This window comes from Euwallacea similis, chromosome 11 (assembly GCF_039881205.1).
Source record: "Euwallacea similis isolate ESF13 chromosome 11, ESF131.1, whole genome shotgun sequence".
Classification (NCBI taxonomy): domain Eukaryota; kingdom Metazoa; phylum Arthropoda; class Insecta; order Coleoptera; family Curculionidae; genus Euwallacea; species Euwallacea similis.
Genome location: NC_089619.1, coordinates 4,140,342 through 4,161,511, shown reverse-complemented (window position 1 = coordinate 4,161,511; position 21,170 = coordinate 4,140,342). Strand labels below are relative to the sequence as shown.

At 34.0% G+C, this 21,170-nt stretch overlaps 1 protein-coding gene across 1 annotated transcript in view; it reads left to right on the top strand.

Moving 5' to 3' along the window:
• The first annotated feature begins 7,565 nt into the window (after window positions 1–7,565).
• Window positions 7,566–21,170, top strand: part of pico — a 112,830-nt gene continuing 99,225 nt past the window's right edge. The window contains exon 1 of the mRNA XM_066395258.1: window positions 7,566–7,681. Within this exon, the coding sequence (XP_066251355.1) occupies window positions 7,571–7,681 (111 nt within the window). The 5' untranslated portion in view covers window positions 7,566–7,570. The remainder of the gene's footprint in view (window positions 7,682–21,170) is intronic.

Below are 21,170 nucleotides of genomic sequence, written 5' to 3'. Positions count from 1 at the left end.
TTCCCCTATAAAACATCAAAACTTGCTTAGTGACGATATACTTATGATAACAGAAACAAAAATACAATTTTCAATTAAGTTCCAATCAAAGCTATCGTCAAGTATATTTTTCGCTTTAATAATGCCGACTAAAGACATCAATCACAATGTACCAGTTAGCAATAAAGCCGATATTAAGAATATTTTCCAATTATTACGACGGCGATGAATGCAACTGTGTCATACAAGTTTTTCAATGTCCAAGAAAAAATGCAACTGGCGCCTTACGACATGAAATAAGTGGTACCGACAAGGCACTGATAAATCAAGCCAGTGGCGCAGCCAATTATCTCTAAGAAAAATTTCTGATGTGGTAAATAAAACATTAATTAGTAATTTGCTATATAGTACGGAACTATACAGGGTGTTTCAGGATTGCACGGCACTGAGCACATGAGGACATATGCTTATATGAACTTTTTCCTTTATTTTGTGCTAGAGAATACATACCTCAAATAATGCCGTGCAATTCTGAAACCCCCTGTATAGGCCAGAATGTCATACTTAACAGTGACCTATCTATATGGCTTTTTTGCCAACACTGTATGATATACACAGGGTTTCATAATAGAAATGCGGAAAATTTTGCATTTAGTTATTACAGTATACGCTGAGATGAATTTTGAGATAAAAACTGCTTACTCCTAGACAGAGTTATTACCTAAGAAATTTGGCACCTATGCAACCGTCTTGAAAACGCTTCAGTTTTTCCTACCGATTTCCATAACCGATCGATCCAGTTCCCAGTGGGGCACAAGCCCAGGTTGTGTCAAAATTTGCATTAAATTAGCGTGAATAAAGTGAGCAAATTAGCAACCGATCAAAAACAAATTTCTGTAAGAAAGGGCCAAAGGGTAACAGCTTGTCAGCAGGACTTCACAGGATTTCGAGATTTATTTTACGGTCGTTCGTCGGCGAACTTTGTGAATTATCGGTTGGTTTCGTCACAGTCTGGATAGTGCAGCGAGAAAAGCCTGCAACCTATTCCCTTGTTGAAAATTTAAGCTTTAGTGCGGGGGAAACGAATCTTAAAATGTCCAATTGAATTTTTCGAGCTCCTGGAAGACTCCCGTATATAAAAATTTAAACACATCGCAGTTTGGCGGCGACACTCTGTTCTTCTTCTTTATTAAAAAATATAAGTACACTTGAATACATAATCTTGATTACACATTAAAATCCTACTCATTTATTTATCTTGAAATAAATATCTAACAAAGGGACAAATAAGCAATCAAAAGCTCTTAACAAGAGGACTGCGAAGTAATTTTCCAAGAAATTTCCAATTACGTGAAGCCAAGTCCTAAAGAGGAAAATTATTTTCATCCTGCCTTCCCAGCTGCTCTATTTACGTCTGCATTGTTGAAAAATGGGTCACGGTAGAAAATGAGAATGCATTCAACGGTACCTTTACGAGTATTAGGGTGTATTTCAGGAGCAGCTCAAAAACATAAGATGATCATATTTTTGCTTTTCAATTTTAAATGTATTATACCTTGAGAAAACATAGTAAAAATGTAACTAGAAATAATTATAGTAATATTAAAGCGTGAAAATATTATGCACGAGTGATGAGGGGTTTAGCTAGATACGTATATGGGATGTGTCAAATAAAGTGAGTTCCATGGGGGTTATGGAAACGGTAAGATATACAAGGTGACTCAAATTAGATAAAAGATGTGCATTTTCGTGCCCGTTCAGAAAATGTTCTAAACTTAAAAAGATGTAGAAGGGTTGTCAAAATAAGAGCAGGAAACTGCAAACTGTAAGTTTCGAAAGTCATAAATTATAAGTAAACTATGAAATTTGGCAGTTCTCTATTATCGACAACTGTCGATCGAATGGTATTCTCAAAATTTTTCCAGGTCTTCTAGATCTTGAGCAATTATATCCAACTTTGCTATTTCTTACGGCCATATTGAATTTTGGATGGATTGAATAGGCAATACCCTGAACGTCGAGTAGGCACACCTCTGAACTGAATTAAAGCAAGTAAAAAAAAATTAAAAACTGGTTGTTAAAGTTCTAAAATCTATAAAAATAGTTTAAAATGACTACCACCAACTAAAATACACTTTTTCTAAGCGAATTCGAAATTAAAATTAAATATTTAATTATTCATGTAACGAGACATTCAAACGGCTTCAAATCACTTCAATTTCGACAATTTGATTAGCATAACTGGTCACGAAGGCAATAATTCTGACGAAGTCATAAGGAATGTGATTTTACAAAGGTTTGAACCTTTGTAGGTTCACATTTCTCATAACAAATGCGCGACATCGACTACTAAGAGCTCATAAAATACGAGGGCTACGTTGACCTAGATTCCCGTATTGTTTCGTTGAATACTGTTACTTCAATAATAATAATAATTGAACAAATACATATGTGCTCATCCGGTAATCAAAATTGAGTCAAATATCATTCAGAGATTAAGTTGCTATTTCTGGGTAAAGGTTTAAAAATATCGGATGTATCAAAAAATTGTTAATTGATTGATTGAATCTAAATTTTTCCAAATTTTTTAACTAAAAATTTGAGTTTTTTGTGACACAATATGATCAAAATGCAGTCTTTTGATCAATATGACGATCGCTTCTGACTTCGGTTCGACTGAAAGTCAAGCCGAATTTTACTATCTTATGTAGAAGGTTTCGCATATTTTTATATACAAAGAAAGAGGAGAATAGTTCATAAATTGACATATTGATTCAAATGGAGGAAAAACTCATTTCGAAAAAACGAAATTCATTGGAGCAGCCACATTAACAAAATCAACACTACGAACGTGATGTATTATAGTTGATATACTTTCCTTGGAGCATCGATTAAGCATAATAAAGATAAGTCGAATACCAGAAAGTGAATCAGTAATCGATATGGTGGATAAGTCGATCACCTCAACAATGATATACCATTTTAAGTAAGAATTGCTGGACCTATCATGCTTATTATCTAATATTTAAAGAGAATGCCGTCATATTCAATTATTCACAAAGTTCAAGAGAGCCTTCAAGTCGTCAGACTTTATCAGGGGTTCAGATTAAGGTCTCGTTTGATTCAAGTGTTCATTATGTAAACGCCTGCGAGTTGGCAGAACTCCATCCTTGACCGGTCCGAGAATCCTTGTGGACAATTCGCCTAGCAATTTTAAACTCGAAATGGGCCATATGCTTGCTTAAAAGCCTTCTTGAATGGTTCCGAGAGATTTTCCTGGTGGGTTGTAACAAGCCTATTATAATAGAAGCAAAGTTTCAATGGGCTAAAAATCTGGAATAAATTCAGTTAAATGCATTGGAAATTATGAGGAAATCAGCGAGAAAAATACTACCAGGGACTGAAAAATATGCGAATGTTTCATCTCTAAGTATGGCAATTTTTTAGCGCCTCGTTACACAAGTATTGATAGTTTCTTCTATCAAATGTACTGTAATATTTATCTCTGTTCTTAAACTGGAAGGAGCGTACTCTTTTTTCTTGGGTTATGATATAAATGACTTGTACGGGGCCGTTGTGAGTAATCCTAGTAACAAATCTATGCAGTAAATAATATTTTACAGCAATATTTCATCAACTTATGCAGATCTAATTTACGCACTCCTTTATCTTCATAATCACCTATTTTACCAACAATGTTTCATTAAAAAAATTTCAATACTCTGGCAGTAAAAAGTAATTGTCGTCATCCATCATTGAAACAAACTGAAGGATGGCAGGAAACACATTCCCCCCGTTCAGCAATGAATTAATTTTTCAGCAGGCCGATCAGTATGGGGGAAATTGAAGCAATTTCCACGTGGAAAACGCAGTGGAAACTCCGGTCGGTACGGACAGTGATCGACCGCGGATATTTCCGGTTTACCTTTAGACGAATTTCCCAATTTTCGTTATGCCGTAGTATCGGATGTTGTCTGGCAAATTTGGGATGCTCGACTGAGTTAAGTATGTCTGCGATGGAAGCAATCGTGTGGAAATCATGTTATTTCACCTCGTGCAGATTATATGAATTTCGCAGGAGTATTATGTATCGTAGTATATTTTGGAAAGCCAAAAATTTTTGAAAATATGCTGTTTCCAAAATATGAACTTTCCACATACACATAGCTTCTAACAGTTTTGATTAAAAATCAATTTAAATCAAAACAAACTAATGAAACGTTATAGTCCTTTTGGATAATAGTCACACATACCATTTTCAACAGCAAATGTAAAACCTATTTGCACTTACCACTACCAAATTTAAAACACAAAATGGCGCTTGCATTTAAGTGATATATTTTCATGTTATCAACAATTTACCCGCAATGTCACGTTTTGGGACATATAATATATTATTCTACAGCTGTGGAGCATACTGGCCGACAATTTAGGCTCAGCTGAACTATTGCTGGATTTTATTTAGCATTATAATTATTTAGAATTGTGTATCAATCAATAATAATTTACTCTGCAAACTAGATATTAATTGTTATGATGCGATTGAATTTTTTCGATTGATTTTTAATAATTTTATATTATATTTATTTGTAAGTGATATACAAGGTGGTCCAAAAGAGTTGTGCCAAATTAAGGAGGTTATAGCGGACATTGTTCTGACCAATTTTTGTATAGAAATTTTTAGTCAAAAATGTTCCGATTTGGCTCCAGAAGACTTGGGTATTCAACTTAAGTGAATAGAGTAAAAACAAACAAAATAATCACTTTTTTACCTCTCGATATAAGTTTGTCAATTGCGTTCATAATTCGATGTTGAAAATTAATTTTAATCGTAATCGTAGCAAACTAAATGCTTCATATTCGTTTTAGTGACAAACTTTTGCGTTTGATCTGTGAAAATTGTCTAATTTACGTTTGAAGAGTATGTAGACGTGCATCTGATTTATAACAATGCAAGATGTAACGCAAGAGAAGCTGAACGCTTTTATACTGAGCGTTTTGAGGATCGTTCCTATGAATATACCGGATAGAATGTGGTTCCAACATGACAGTGCAGCACCTGTACATTTTTCCCGTGCTGTGCAAAATCATCAAAACCAACATTTTTGTGGGCGATGGATCGAAAGAGATGGACTTATTAGGTGGCTAGCGCGAAATCCCGATTTAAGCTCGATGGATTTTTTCCTCTGGGGTTAGATCAAGCCGTCGGCGTATGAAATTCCTGTAACCAACCAAGAAGAACTGTTGGGAAGAATGATGGCAGCCTCTCTTTTCGTGCAGCAAGATCTGCATATCTTACAACGAATGCGCGATTCAGTGATTTGAAGAACAAAATTATGTAACTAAGTCGGGGGATCGTCATTTTGAACCTTTATTATAAACTTTCCAAACACAGTTAATTTTAGAAAATGCGTTTAGCGTTTCGTGTGAATATTCAGAAGTTTTGAAACTGACCAAAATTACGACGTTCTCTCGGACATTAACTTTACAGTTAGTTTCAATCCATGCGCTTTAGCTTGCTGACTACATCATTCAGTCTTTTTTCCTTTATACTTCTTCTATTTTACCCATTTCTCCATGTCTTAAATTAGATTATCGGCATTCCATGTCCCTTCATGACTGCACTTAACAGACAGTAGTGGCTTTCTTTTGATTTTAACAACTTTTATTGAAAAAAAAGTAGGTTTAGAATCCATTATTATTTAAAACACACAGCGTGGAATGTACTGAGCTGATTACAGCGAAGCTTTTAGAGCGTCGCGTTATTTTTAAATAATACAGAGTTCTTGAATGTAAAGTCACTGTCACGAAGATAAGATAAAGGGCTCTGGCGTGGTGAGAAGCCGAAGCGCCTTCCGGACCCCGCCGACAGCTCATTTGCATCCGGTTACGTGCTCTACTGCAGTGCCATTATAGAGCCGATACGATGGGATCTATTTGAGTCGTAAAGTAGAAGTATCTCTAGAATTAGAATGGCCAACACAACACCACTGAAAATAGGTCTAGGAGATAGTCTGGCTTTAATACTGGATCTCCAATTTAATACACAAATAATGATGTTGGACAACTTACTTGAGAACAAAACGACTTGGTTTTCTTGATATCTTGATCTGCCTAGATTAGTGGTGTTTCAGAATGTTAAGAACAATGCAATTATGGTAGCAGCATAGTTTGCCCAAATTTATACAGATAAATAAATATTTATGTTATTATTACGTACTTGGTTACATAAGAATTAGACTCTTCAAATAAATACTTAGACGTGTTTTTCGTTTCACATTTATAATAATTTTCCAATTAGAGTTATCATTATATATTATTATGCGTAACTAAACTTGGTATGTGGCAGGAAAATCGAGTAGGGAAATCATAAGGGGAAATCGGCACGGGATGTGAAGGACAGTAATTTGACACTTCTAACGTTTCAGAGTCAGTAGTGTCCTCAATACATACATGACTGCATATAAAGATTATTAGCCTTATTGAACTTAGTGTCACCATACCTATCTCTAGGTTGGTCTCCAGATCTAGGTACCTAAGAAGATGCATTTGCATATGGTGCCAATAATTGATGCTAATGCGCCAATTATATTTTTTTGGTAACAATTACTTTCATTTGGCTCTAATGTGGTTTTTAATCGTCTGTATCAATTACTATATTTTTACTAAAATGTAATAAAAATAAAATTTAGTAGACATTAATTGATGAAAATTCGTGTGTTAACGAGTTAATCCAGGTTCTTATCAAACTAATATAATTTGTTAATTCAAATGGGACTCTCGTTACAATTCAGAATAGGAAGTCTAAGCCAACCTTTTACCGGAAATTTACAAATAGAACATGATGAACGAACGATACATAAAGTAGTGAATCACTATTGAATCTTACTCATTATTATCCATCAAGCGAATGTACTTAACATCTAATTTTAACGGAAATCACTTCCTAAAATTGAATATTTACACAAAAGGAGCCCACGAGATTTCTCGTAGGTGGTTTTATGAATTGACTTGAGTATAACAGTCTGCTTTCAAGAAAATAAACGTGGGTTTGACAGTTTTAAATATAGAATTCTGTCGCTGATAAAAAATAATGCAGCTGCTTATGCAAATAGGCTTGGAATGCAAGTGTCTTGTAGGTGGCTAACTTTTGACAATATACAGGGTGCGGCACTGAAATTTTCTTTTTTCAAAGGGCAATAAAGAAGAGTACTCGGTATATATTTTTATTCTTTTTTGTTAATTTAAATAACAAAGAAATTTACTTAAGCGGGTTTAAAAAGAATATTTGACAATTTTTGCTAGAAAGCGTTGAGAGGCACTTTAGAGGCCTCATCCAAGAATGTATCAAAATCAACGGTCGATACTTGTCAAATATTCTTTTTAACACCATTTAAGTAAATTTCCATGTTATTATAATTACTTTAAAAAAATACGTACTTTTTTTTACCTTTCAAAAAAGAAAGTTTCAGTGCCGCTCCCTGTACTTCGTATGTATTTATTGATACCATACACATATTGGACTGAAGCATTGTTTCCGCGATTGGAATATTATGTGGGTTTGAAGTGCAATATTTGTTTTTGGTTTCAGATGAGTAGATTACACGACGTCACTGATGGGCAAGATGGGGGAGAATCGGATTCAGAAGACCCGGAACAACTACTCAACGATATACTGGGTGAACTCGACAATTTTACAGGGGTAAGTGGAATCGGTGGCCTTTGTCCGAGATCATATTAAAAGGTACATCTAAATAAAAAAAGAAAATTCAATCCGGCCCTCAAATCAAACAAGGGTAATTAAAAGGGAAATGAAAAAGCTGGGAATGAAAAACCTTCAGTCTCCTAAATGAAGGTCTTTAATTCAGCTAGGGAACTTTCCCATTATAGCCGGATTTGATATATTTTTGCGTGATGTCCGCGTTTAAAAGATAAAAACGAGTGGATTTTTTATTTACGGACCTTTTAAGGGTAGGAAAATACGGGTACAATGGGTTTTTTCTAGATTAATTAGATCTCCGACTTCAGCGTTAATGGTATTTTTAACGCATTTAAATACGATCAATTTTGAGTATTTTTACAACATCATATGGTAGTTGAATTCGATTAATTGAACTGAGAGTTTCCTAAGTACTTAGCAAAATGTGCTGAAATCCGTCTAAAGTAAGATTGTGTTTCCATTTAATAGAGAGGGTCTAAAAAGCAATTTAATGTAAACTGTGTTAAAAAAATAGCAAAATTCGTTTTTTTTTTATTATGGTATTTTTGGGACTGTATTTTTTTCTTTGCATAATAGAGCAAAGACTATTACTTAGGTAATCCATTTTTCGTTTCCGATACCATTTTCAACAAATGGATTAATCTGCTTTATTATCTAAGCCACATATCCAACTTAATACTAAATATACACAGTATTAGAAAAAACGTTAAGAACAAAACAAAAATTAATTGAAACAACATTGATGTCCACTTGAATAATTATTGAAAAAATGCATAATTTATGTATAAACAATATACAACTAATGCAACTATTGAACATAATAAAATTCTACACGAGGATGATCAGGATTGTATCTCCACTCACCTTGTCCCCGTTCAGACTGCGGACCGTTAAAGAGATTCGACCTGAAATTCGTCTAGTGTACTAAAAAGGACCTGATAATAAATATTGGATATAGGCAATCTGTCAAATCGCTACTAGGAGGTGGTTGCTATATACCGTCATATACCGTATATGTGTATATAGTTGACCCCTTTCATCGTGTGAGACGCGAGAGAGTCACAACATCCTTTCTGTATGTATAATAAGATAAGAATGGATCCCCACACCGACTCTTGTGGCACGCCAAAAAATAACTCTTTCAAGAGGAAACCACTATAGAGAATCTAACAGTTGGAATATTGCCCGTCAGATATGATGCAAGCCAATCATTTGCTTTACTTTGAATCCTACAAAGTTTCAATATTCCATATTCTAATCAAATGCCGCTGACAAGTCACAAAATACTGTCGTGGCATCGACCCCATCTTCCAAGCTTCATATGGCTCCCCTAGGAATCAAAAAATGGCATCATCCAAACTGATTTGGGACCAATTGTAAGATATTTTTCTTTGCCAGGAACTGAACTAACCTTTTTTTGTCAATCTTTTTCGTCAATTTCAATAGTGTTGGTAGTAGTATAATAAGTCTGTGATTAGGTGCCTTCCTTGCAACTAAAATTTTAAGTAACAAATTTAGTGTGACAGTTACACGTTTTTTCGTCAGAATGTCAAAATAATGTATAGTGAAAAATATTTAATAAAAACACTATAACAACCATGCCATAGTGGATGCGTGAGGCAAGAAGTAGGTACAGCCAAATTATCATCCGCTTAACCAAGTGACTTTTTGATGATGAATGTATAGTCGGTGGTAAATCCTCCAATTACTTTATAAAAGGAATTTTTCAAAGAGAATTCACTGGTGCCGGACTTTTTATCCCCAGTGCATCTAAGGGAAAAATTAAATGTTTGTGAATGGTCTGCGACGAGCTTGAACTAACCTGAACTTGAATCTGACACAATAGCAAAATATTTAATAATTACAGCAGATTTCTGTGTTATGAACTGTTTGAATACTATTATAAATACCATTCACAAAGATGACAAGTGCAAAACCACAGCGGAATTAAATTTCTTAAACCGTCTAACAACTCACTACCATAGCAAATTTACTTAAATTATAAAAAGCCTAAATCTCATGAATAATAAAGGTACACAAAGCAAGAAAAGTCTGGAAGGCGGAAAGATGTGAAAGCAATAATTGATTGAGTCGATTGAGTGCGTAAGATAAATGGATCCTTTGTATAACGACCCTTTACAGCAGGATTTGAACCATTTAAAGAAGATTTTGGATTTATACATTTTATGGGAGCAAATAAATTTGCGTATGTGATCTGAATTGCGTATAAGAAATTTGCTACGCGATGAGGGCTTCTCAGAAACTCTATTCAGAAAAGTATTTAATGCATACAGGGAATTAATTTTCCTGTAATTTAGTTGCATTGTTCCGTCGTTTCTCTAGGAGCAAATTAGTGGTCTGTGCATTAAACAAAATTTAAATTTTAGTCTAATAAATGTCTTGTGGAAAACCACACCATCAAAGTTAGTAAATTAAGCCTCCTTGGTAAATTGGGGGTTTCCACAAACCCTACATATCCGTTATAACTGTGAGTTGTAGATACAATGACAATATCGTTATACTTTTACAAAAAATGAACTTATTAACTGCTAATCTCAACCGGGTCAAAGCATTTTTTTGGTAATTTTTAACGTCTTATAATTTCAAGACGGATAAAACATTGTAACTACGATTTTCGCTCTTTCGGAGCTCTTTTAATTAAATTTTTGCTAAAATATTCTTTTAAAATATTTTTAACCAGTGAAATTAGTACAGCCATTCCGTAGATTTCAATCACAAAAATGACGAGAATATAAATTTTATCCATTTGTCTAGAATGGCCATTTAATTTTTTTTGTACGTGCATGCTTTTTTCCGATCTTCTATAACTTCTGGATAAGATATAGTTAACCCTAGAATGCTACCCAGGGTACACCTGTACCCCAGAAAGGAAAAAATATTCTACTATTTTTTGCTAGCAGATAATATCAATTTATCCTTCATAGTAGTTTCATATCACCGGTATCCTGTCTCAATACGGTTTATATTCTAAGTGTAGATTATTTTGGGTACACTGGAACCCTAGGGTACGCTTTGTGTACTAGAAAATATGGGTGGCATTCTATGGTTAACGTTCAAAATTTTGGCAAATACTACCTTAATTAAATTGGCTTCAAAACAGTGCAAGTCGTAGTTAATTCTACATCCTTTTATTCGTTTTGGAATTACGAGACGTTAAAAATGAAACAAAAAATATTTTAATCCGATTGGTATGACGAGCAGTTCAGTTTGTAGAGTACCTAAATCTATGCCACCGTCGATAATCTTTTATTTAAAGTTTTATGAGTGTTTTACAACTTTATTGATGTTGTTTTTTAATTGTTATTCTAAGGTCACCATAATTGCATTCAATTTGCATTGGTAATTCGAATTACGAATGTAAGCAACGGCATAACTTTCGTGTAATATCTCGTCAGCCAATGTTTATTTTTCTTTGCCACGTACATATTAAATGTCTTTGCATTCAATTGAGAAAAGAAAAGATATTTTATAGTTTCAATGAGCCGCTTTATTAGGGCGTTAATGGCGCGTAAATTATTCAGCAGTGTGTTGAGAAACCTTCAGTAATCTTGAGAAAAAGAATGTCAAAAATGTTTCTTAGTCATTCTTTGCAATATGACATCAAAAAATTTAAAATAGGACGTTTTCATCTTGGCAATTGTAATTACTATCTTTAATTATCAAATCGCGTAACACAATTATAACATTAATGTTGGAATCGACTTGTTATATGGGGATTTATGCCTGTTGAAATCAGATAGAATAGCGATAATGGGAAATCTCTATAAAATAGAAGATAATATTAATTTGACTTTTTCTTTAAAATATCGATTAATCCTTCTTGTTAGAACTACCGAATAAAAAATTTATCGCTACTAACTGTAAAATTGATTAGTATTTCCTGTTGAGTTGACTGACTAATTTAAAATATTATTTTTTATTTTATTTTAAGACCAACACTCTAATAAGTCCATTAAATTAAAAAGAATCTACTATTTTGCATGAACTCGTTTTTTAGAAGTGATTTTAAATATCCTTAAACTAGACTATAAAATATGGTCGCTATAAAAAAGGTTATTATATAAATTCTGAAATACGGAAGACAAATGAAACCGCTATTATTTACCTTCTTCTTTAAACTTTCTTTCGCATAAATTATCCCGGTCAGAAATGAAAAGCTAAGTCCAAGTTAATCCACTGGCAAGGCAGTTCAAGATCAACGTAAATCACGGGAAAAACTTTATGAACCTTTAGACGATAATACATTTCCTTTTATTAAGTTTAGTAATTTGTCCACAAACTGAATAAGAAACCATTAATATTAATACAAATAGCTGATTTCTCCCCCAAAAGGGAAAAACCCTCCAGCCGTCATCCGTTGTAATGTGACTCATTTTCCTTACTGTTAGCGGACAAGAGGCAGTCAAGTCCAAATTATACTTCAATATCATTAATTTCCAGTAAATATACAGGATCCGACATCCTGTCGAATAAGGTTTAAGTAACAATGAAAAAGGGAGTATTTTCGGCAAAAGTCCAGCACGCTGCCAGATTTCCTTGATTCTATCTGATGTTTTGTTTCTCCTAAAATGTAAAGGTGTTCGTAAGGTAAATTTACTTCTAGATCGGAGATAAGAAGTATGTATGCTTCATACTATATCGTGTATAATATTTATGACATAACTGCCAGATTTATCAGGGAATGGCCCTCGACACACTAATGCACTTTACTTCATTCACAAAATAAATGAGGGGGTTCTTTTGTTCGCTTTCAAAACTTAATTGTAAGGGACGAAAATGTCCAAAAGATTAGTTTTGTAGCATGATATATGGAATTAGGGAGGGTGTTATGTATAAGAACTATACAAAAATATTTGTGACCCAAAAAAAGGGTAATAAATTGTGTTCCGTGTTAACTACCAAATGAATTTCTTGAGGGCCTCGTCTAATATTTATTTGTTCAAAGTTTTTGTAACATATTTCTGTAATTTTTTTTCAATAAAGGTAGCATACTTGTAAACTATTCTAGCTCGTGCTTCTTGTTTACACCTTGCTAGTACCAACATGCTTCAAATTCCTCAATATATTAAGTTTGAATCGTCCATTTTTCAGTACTCTCTCTATACGCACTACAAACCAGTTTAAATGGTAATGTGGGCTATAAAAGTTTAACGGGACGCTGCGTGAAATTGAAATAAAAATTGTTTATGGATGTTTCTTAGGTTTAACGTGACATGCAGTAATTGCATTAAATTTATATTGTGCTGGAAGATACAGCATCTAGCTGATAAAGGTTATGAAAAATAATTTATTGTTACGACTTCGGGGGTCTGAATGACTTCAGTAAACTTGTTGTGAGTAAACACTATATATTGACTCAAGAAATTAACACAACTGCTATTTGCTAAGTAATAGTCTACCAATAAATCAGTATCACACTATTGCGAAATCAGTTTAGATTTTAAAAAATTGTGTAAAAAGAATCAAAGAATCATGTAATTCCAAAAACAAAAATCCGAGAACCCAGGGGTCCGTTGATTGTAGTGAATTTATACATTAATTAAATTATGAGGAAACTGAACAGAATTCGACCAAAAATCAAGGGAAACAACATTTTGGTAATAGATTAAAGAACATAAAAATAATATTAAAACTCGCCAGTGGCGTACGACCAAATTTTTTCAAGGATTTTATAGACCACAACCTTTGTGAGTGAGCACATCATCGCTACTGTTCGCCGCCTTCTCGAGGGTGATCGCCGAGCAATCGTTGCTCATATTGCAAGTGGGATAGACACAAGCTAAAGAAATGCCCAATCCATCATTACAGATCAGTCAATCTGGCATTACAGATACAGGGTTTCGGAAAATTTCAGATGGGTGCCTCGTCTTCTGAGTGATTAACAGAAACAGCACTTCACCTGACTCGGGAAAAGTTGGAAGAAATTCACTGGCCAATATCGGAACAAGTTCCACTACAGTCCGAACTTATCTCCCAGTGATTATCACATGTTTGGCTCGTTGAAAGAGGCACTGGTAGGAGGAAGATTCCATAACGCAACTGTTGAGGGTTTCGTGCGCAATTGATTGCAAACACGTCCCGATTCTATTTGCGATAACGGCAATAAGACTCTTCCAACACGATGGGAAAAATCTATTCTTAAATCAGGAAATTATGTTGAAAAATAATATGCATCTTTCACGTTTGAATATCGTTCCAATCATTAAAAAAAAAAAATTGCGGGTCATATTTGATTCATCCTCGTATTTGACATACATAGAAGGGAGCAACAACTCACTCGGTGGAGCGTCCACGATAAAACCTTTTTTTGCTTCTGTCTTTACCTGTGGTCATACAATAAGTCCTAACAATATATTATCGCGTTGTATGTACGTCTCTTTAGCTAGTCGTATAAGGTTATGTGTGGCATCTTTAACTACTAGTTCAACGACAAGTTTGCGCTCGTAGCTACTGTTTTCAGATATCATTTCTTACGCTTTATAACTGTATTATAACTGAAAAGAAGTTTGACTAATTGCAAATATTAGTCACGGAATGGCGAAACAGTATTTTGGTATTAATATTCCGAGGCGAAATCCTATTCGCAAATTTATTAGTCAAAATAGCTTCCGTTCTAAGTTGGTGTGCTTTGAATAAAACTAATTACTTAGGGAGACGCTCTTATTGGTTGACAGGATATTGTCGACATAACAATGACTTACTGTGAAAAGCCGATGATCATCACTGGATAGCAGGCTACTCATGTACCTATGCCTACATACTCGTATACCTGACGTCTAAATTGTCAGATCTAAAAGCTATGACAAAAATCAAGTAAGGTACTAATTCGACGTTAATGGACTATACAGAGTTTTTTTAATGCTGAGCATAGGTCTTTATGCGATCAACTTTCAACCTCGATGAAAGTTAGAAAAGAAGGGTGTGCAAATTTGAGGTATTTGAAGTTCCAGAATTTCACTCATAACTTTCCACAGAATCTAAAAGTACAATAAACAATAAGAGTTTCCATTAAAAAAATTAAGGAATTTATAATAATTTGTTATATGTTTTTGTCTCATCGTGTATGAATGAAAATTCAACAAACACAAACGTCAACGAAATTGGACTTTTGCTTTGACCCTCACATGCTATAAAAATGTTGCACTTTTAATGCGAAAGCTGGCATGGAAAATAGTCACGATTTTTTGTTTGTTCATACATAATTATTTTCGTATTTACTGGGTTTTATACCTTTTGATCGACTGTCCCTTATTTTTCTTTGCTCCTTTCCCTGTGCGTGAATCTGGAAAAAGAGCAACAAGATGAATTATGCAAAGAGGTGCCCCATCATTTTAAAATTCCTTGTTGCGGTTGTTTGCTTTTCATGGGCGCACATACTCGCGTCTCCTCGTCTCGAGTGTTTGCACATGTTGAAAAGAACCACTTCACTCCCGGCTTTATAGTGTCTGCTCATGTACATTATGTCAGATTGCCTGGAAAATGCCTCATTTTGCATGGATTGGTTTCAAAGGGCTACATTTTTGGCAACTGAGCTTCAAACACTGTATAAAAATTGTGAATTAGTTGTTTTACTAAAAATATTTTTTTACGACCAGACAGAAGATATACATATTCTGTATAATGTTTCTACCTAAAAGTAACATTTCATCGGCCTAGAGCGGAGTTGATCAAAGGTAGCGGTAAAATCATTTTCCGATCGCTGTGTTTGTTTTTCGGATCTGTTTGCAAAATAATACTGAAAAACTTTTAAAAAAGTAAATCTCTTTGAAATAGTGTATTACATACCGAAATAGAAAAATGTGCTTAACATAGTTTTTTAACCTTTCAAGAACGACTAGAACGGTACTTTAACCACTTGGCAAGACACTATTTTCCGGCCTTGTAACTATTCCTGTTTTTTAAACTATGAATTTTTTCATTCTTTAAAGAAACAAATGACCCTTTATCTCGATTCTTGATAGTCGATTGCATAAAAACAATACACTTTTTATTCTGTCATCAACATAAACGGCGAGAAAAATTGATTTTCCTGAGAGTCCTAAACTGATGTTTTTATGTCGTCTTTTTTGATGATACAGGGGCTGCCTGTGTCCTATCCGAAGAAGATAATGCACTCCCTATCCTTCACATGCATGCAAAATTACTAAATTAGCATTTTATTCTTTGATGCGCCGATATAGGTATACGTGATCAAATTGTCAATGCTGCATTGTTAAACTCTAGATGCTCTTTAAATCGAATCACGGTTTTACTTTTTCCGTTTGTACTTCAACTAAAGGGGAATCTAATAGTTTTAATAATTGCATCTTGATGAAAAGTTCACAGGATCCTAGGTTTACCTTTCTGTTAGATCACACCTAATACATGATTTAGCTTTAAACTGACACCTGATTATGTTGGCTCTACAGTCCCCAGAGACATATAACCCCCAAATATATGCAGGGCGTATAAATTTTAATATGCGGCCTCCTAAAAGAACCGTAAACTACGTAAATAAAGCCAATATACCGGTGGACTAAGTTTAGTAAGACAACTGGAACTAACAGAGTCTAAATACAAAATGTTTTATCCGTGAAAACTCTTAAGTTTGATACGAGTATAGCTTTAAAGGAAATCGATTTAAATAAGCAACATTAACATATGAAGTTGAAAGAAATTCCTTTTACTTGTCCACAATTCTTGCGAAAACTGTCTCCATGAAAAAGAAAACATATCCGTATGGGCAATAAAACACCCCCTGGTGATTGCCGAGGGTCAAAATAGCGGTATTTGTAGCCGAATCGAAAGATTGAGACAACTCATTGTCGTGACCTTTCGATTCTGGTTGAAGGGTCGCGATCAATAAAGTGCAAGAAGAATTCGTTTTCATCAATGTTAAAATATTGAGAGAGGAGTGTCTGCTTGGAGTAAGTTGTGTTCTAGAAAAACCAATCGCTTGCTGAACGAATGAAACATAACAGATGCTGTATATTTGCGATTAGAAAATTCTCACATATTTTTTCAAATGGTAAAATATGCACTGTGGCAACTTATTACACAGGGTATTCGGATATGATGTCGAAATATTTTAGGAGGTGATTCTAGAGATTAAAATGATAAAAAAAGTTCTTGTAAACATATCCCAAAAACTGCTTCAATAATTTAGTAATTTGATTTCAAAAATTAAGAAATGTTACAAATAAAAAAATTAGGAAAACATTTACGTAGAAGAACCCTCTGTATGTCACGCTCCTGACTAAAATCTGCAATTATTAGCACAAAAAAGTTTTCCCGTTTCAATTTATTAAAATATACCCAATTTCAGAATTTTAACGCAAACCGTTTCAAAAACATTGCGAGACAACCACCTTCAGGGTCCTCGCTTTAAGGGGTTCTGGCCCCTTTAAGAAGCAATTTTTGGGGAATGTTTATAAGAACTTTATTTTATTATTTTAATCTCTTGAAATCACTTCTAAAAATATTTCGACGTCATTCCCAGACACCCCGTATAATACATACAAAAATATTAAATAAAATAGTTGAAATAAAGGGGAAGAATGAGGTTCGTTCAAGTTTATTAACGCGTTCGCTGTGGTCACACATTAAATAGTCTTATTTGTTCATTAAATAACTATTAAAGCGCTATTTTCAGTTATCACACTTTGCGCTGTACGGATAAATTAATGATGGAACTGGTCAACAATATTTTTTAAAATTATTCATCCATGAAGAAACGTGTTTACATCAGGTTTTTGAGTTCTTTGACATGCAATTTTGTCATGCAATATACACATTTCGATGAAGATTATCCGAAAAGCTGAAAAAGTTCACCCTCGTCTCGCAATACGGGCAATTGTCAGACTATTTACCCAATTTATCAGACATCGGTTCATTTAATGTAGCGGCAACTATCGAGGAAATTAAGTAAACTTTCCGGATTTTATCATGGAGGAAAAGACCCTCCATCCTGACGAGCAGTTGCCATTTTAATCGGTTGCCTCTAGGAAATCCATTTTTCTTTTTCCCATGGAGTATTAAGGCATTTCTCCCTTTTAAATCTCGTTTTTCACAGTTTCCCGTCCGTAAGTCTTTTGCTTCTCCAACCACAATGAATGGCATTAATTGAATATTATTAAGCTAATTAAAAGCATTCAGAATTTACTTTTAATATTAAGTAAGTTTGAAATTAATTCAAGTTGTTACTGTAATGTTACACATACCTACTACTTTGCAATCTAGGCTAGATCTTAAGGGTTGCACAAAAAGAAAGAAAAACATGTAAAGTCTCATAGGGATGTTACTGAATTAAGATTTATATCTCAGTGATATATCTGAACAATGTTAGAAAAAAGTAAATAGTGAGTAGCATCGAAAACTGAAAATTATGTGAAAGGTTAGTCAGCATAGCTGTAATAGCAGATGAACTGGTACGCAATGTGAAAGTCCGTGGAATGTAAACTGCTGAAAATCACTAATCACTAACCTGAACTAATGCAAAGGCAAAATCTTCCCATAAAATACTAGAGTTTTTTTTTAAGAAATTGTACGTGACAGCAAACGGAAACGAAAATACAAAACAAATCTGTGAATTTAGTGGTTATTGTTTTCTGTAATGATAAACATACTAGAAATACAACCCCCCTCATTCATCATCTAATTAAGAAAAAATAACTTTTTTCATATTCAGAATGGATCTATTAATTCCAAAAATCTCCCCCAATCCCATTTGCTTTCAAGGAAAGCTATTGAAACTGCCCCACGGATAAGATATTTCAGAATTATTCATCTGAATGTCGACTCACTGTGAGGGCGAATTTTCTTTTTATTCGTGATTATTGACGCACTTACCGTTAATATCCCCCATTCTTATGCATTATTTTTTATGTCCTAATATTTCCCCGCACTCTTAAGAATACTCAAAGAAATTAGCTAGCAGAGAACTAATCAAATCGGGCCCCATTTCGTGAATAACCTTTCTAATACACATACAATTCACGTTTTATGTGGAGATGTGTACCTAACAATATATAAAATTTCGGTTAGACCCAGCGTCAACCTAATCCAGAGCCTCCCTCATATCCAAGGATTACGTCCCTTTATTATATCCAGAATCGCATTAAGCAAACAACCTATTTTCCGATTTCTCATGCAAGTAATATTGTTTTAACTCCCTTTGAACAGAAATCCTCCAGATTTTTGCGGACAGCTGAAAATGTCACATCGAGTTTGCCAGAACTCGGATATTCTAAAGTCCTGTGGGATGCCCTAAGGTTAGAAAGCTGACACAAGATTAATTTATGCGTTTCAGTTTTATGCAAATTGTGTGCAGGAACAATTTTATCCAATTTTATGGTGTAGTAGATATAGTTTTTTTTTTAATTTTCGACTTGTAGGTTCTATTTTGTTCTTTTGGGTTGGGTAATATTTTAGATTCGTGTTAGCGCTGAAGTGATAAAAGGAAAAAAATCTGTCTATCTCATGGTACTCCCAGGGGAGTTTTCAAGGGTTTACGTTCAAAATTCCTAGTTTAGCTTTAGGGACCACTTAGCTAATATACTGAAATTAACTTCGCTTCCCGATTAATTTATTTGTTTAATTGAAATTCTACAATTTTTTTGGTATAAATAACAAGCACCAAATAATGGAATATTTGAATATTATTGCATTTTTGAGTTAAAAAGATACTGGAATCTGTCGGTCGCTAAGACTGTAATAAAATGTTATGAAAATTATAAATGTTTAACATAGTAAATATATGTATAGGGTTTACAGACCTAGTCTCATTGAAAAATTTTATGCAAAAAAAAAAGTCATGGAACATTCCAATAATATCCCGAATATTTTTAAAGAATATTCGATAAACGTAATGGTCACAGGAAATGGAAAAGTGCAATAAAATCTAAACTACTAGACCCAGGCGACGGAAATATTTTATTTTAATAGTCAGGCGCCATGTAAGGAACAGGATATAGGAAAATGAGAGCTTTTATGTCTGGTGGTAATGTGGTGTTATGGTTTTCAATATGATATTGCTGTCCGACCGTAAAATATATACATAGTTTTAAAACAAACTTTCCTTCCCATTGATTACTATAATAGTAAGCGCCAAATGATTAATGTGCTGTTAACTTTATTGTCATCCTTTCTTAGAAAACAAGGATCTGACCAATAGCCAGACTCTCAACGTATCTGTGGTAATTAGCTGGCAGTTAATGGTAACGGCACATTAATAATTTGAACCTAGAGATATTACAGCTACCAACAGTAACCAAAATTCCTATCAGAATGATTTATTTTGTGATATGTCGTAGTACGTTACTGAATTAAAAAGCAACATAATAATTTTGCCATCCTAAATTATGCATCAACAGAAGAAGCTCCCTTTAACGGGACGTCTTTTCAATATATAAGCTGCAAGCATCTATGTTCATTAGTGTTTCGCATTGTTAACATCCTATCTAGTGCATTACTTCTCTAATTTAATGATGTTCTCTCCGTGTATCTACATGTAGTTATGTAATGAAGTGAGGTTGTATTAGTGGAATTGTATTGCATGGAGTTGTGACTGCGGTTTGTTAAGTTACATGGACCTCAACGTGGAATCACTACATAGAGATGTAAAAACTTTTTTCCTTCCTTATTGTATATGTATTGAATATTTAATGATATCGTTAATTTTAATAGCTCAACAAACATTAAATTAATCAAGGAATGTAGGTAATTAACTAAATTCATTAATTTAAACCAATTCATCAAGGCGTTGGCCCCTACGAGAATGTCCAAACCTTTACCTTAGAAGTACTAAAATTAAACGTTTACATGTGTTACGCCGATATGCAGGACATGCATTCAAGTCGAGTCGAAAGTTCACCACGACCAAATTTGGGAAAGTCAATTTATTTTCATGTCAAAAATTAAATGTGATCCTAATCGACAATCGTGTGCAAGATGTAGTCGTTCCTGTTAATGAAAGCTTTTGAAAGTAATTCAATTGCAAAATATGTTTTGATGGTGCTTAAAACTTCTGAGTTAACAATGCAAGGTGTTTTAGTTTGCTTTTTAACCGCATAGAAAATACGGATTTCTTCCCTAAAATAATAATATCCTTCTCGGGCTAATCAGGAGGACTTTTAGGCTCCGCAGATGAGTTAGCCCGCAACCCAACGCCAAATCCAACTTTACGAATATAAATTAGACTGTTAAGCTACGCGCCGAATACAGCGCCGAAGTCTGAAGCTAGCACCGAATCCAAATTTAATGTCGAGTTTATGAATTTGGCTTAACAGCAGCATTTTCCTTCCCTTTTCTGTAAATAACTATTTGAGACAAGTGCCACATAATCTACAATGATAAAGCAAATTTCGTACTCTAAGGCAAAACAGTTTTCCATCAATGATATAGTTCATCTAATATTTAGGCCAAGATAAGAGTGAATTTCAACTAAATAACGCTAGTTTCTTGGTATCAGTTT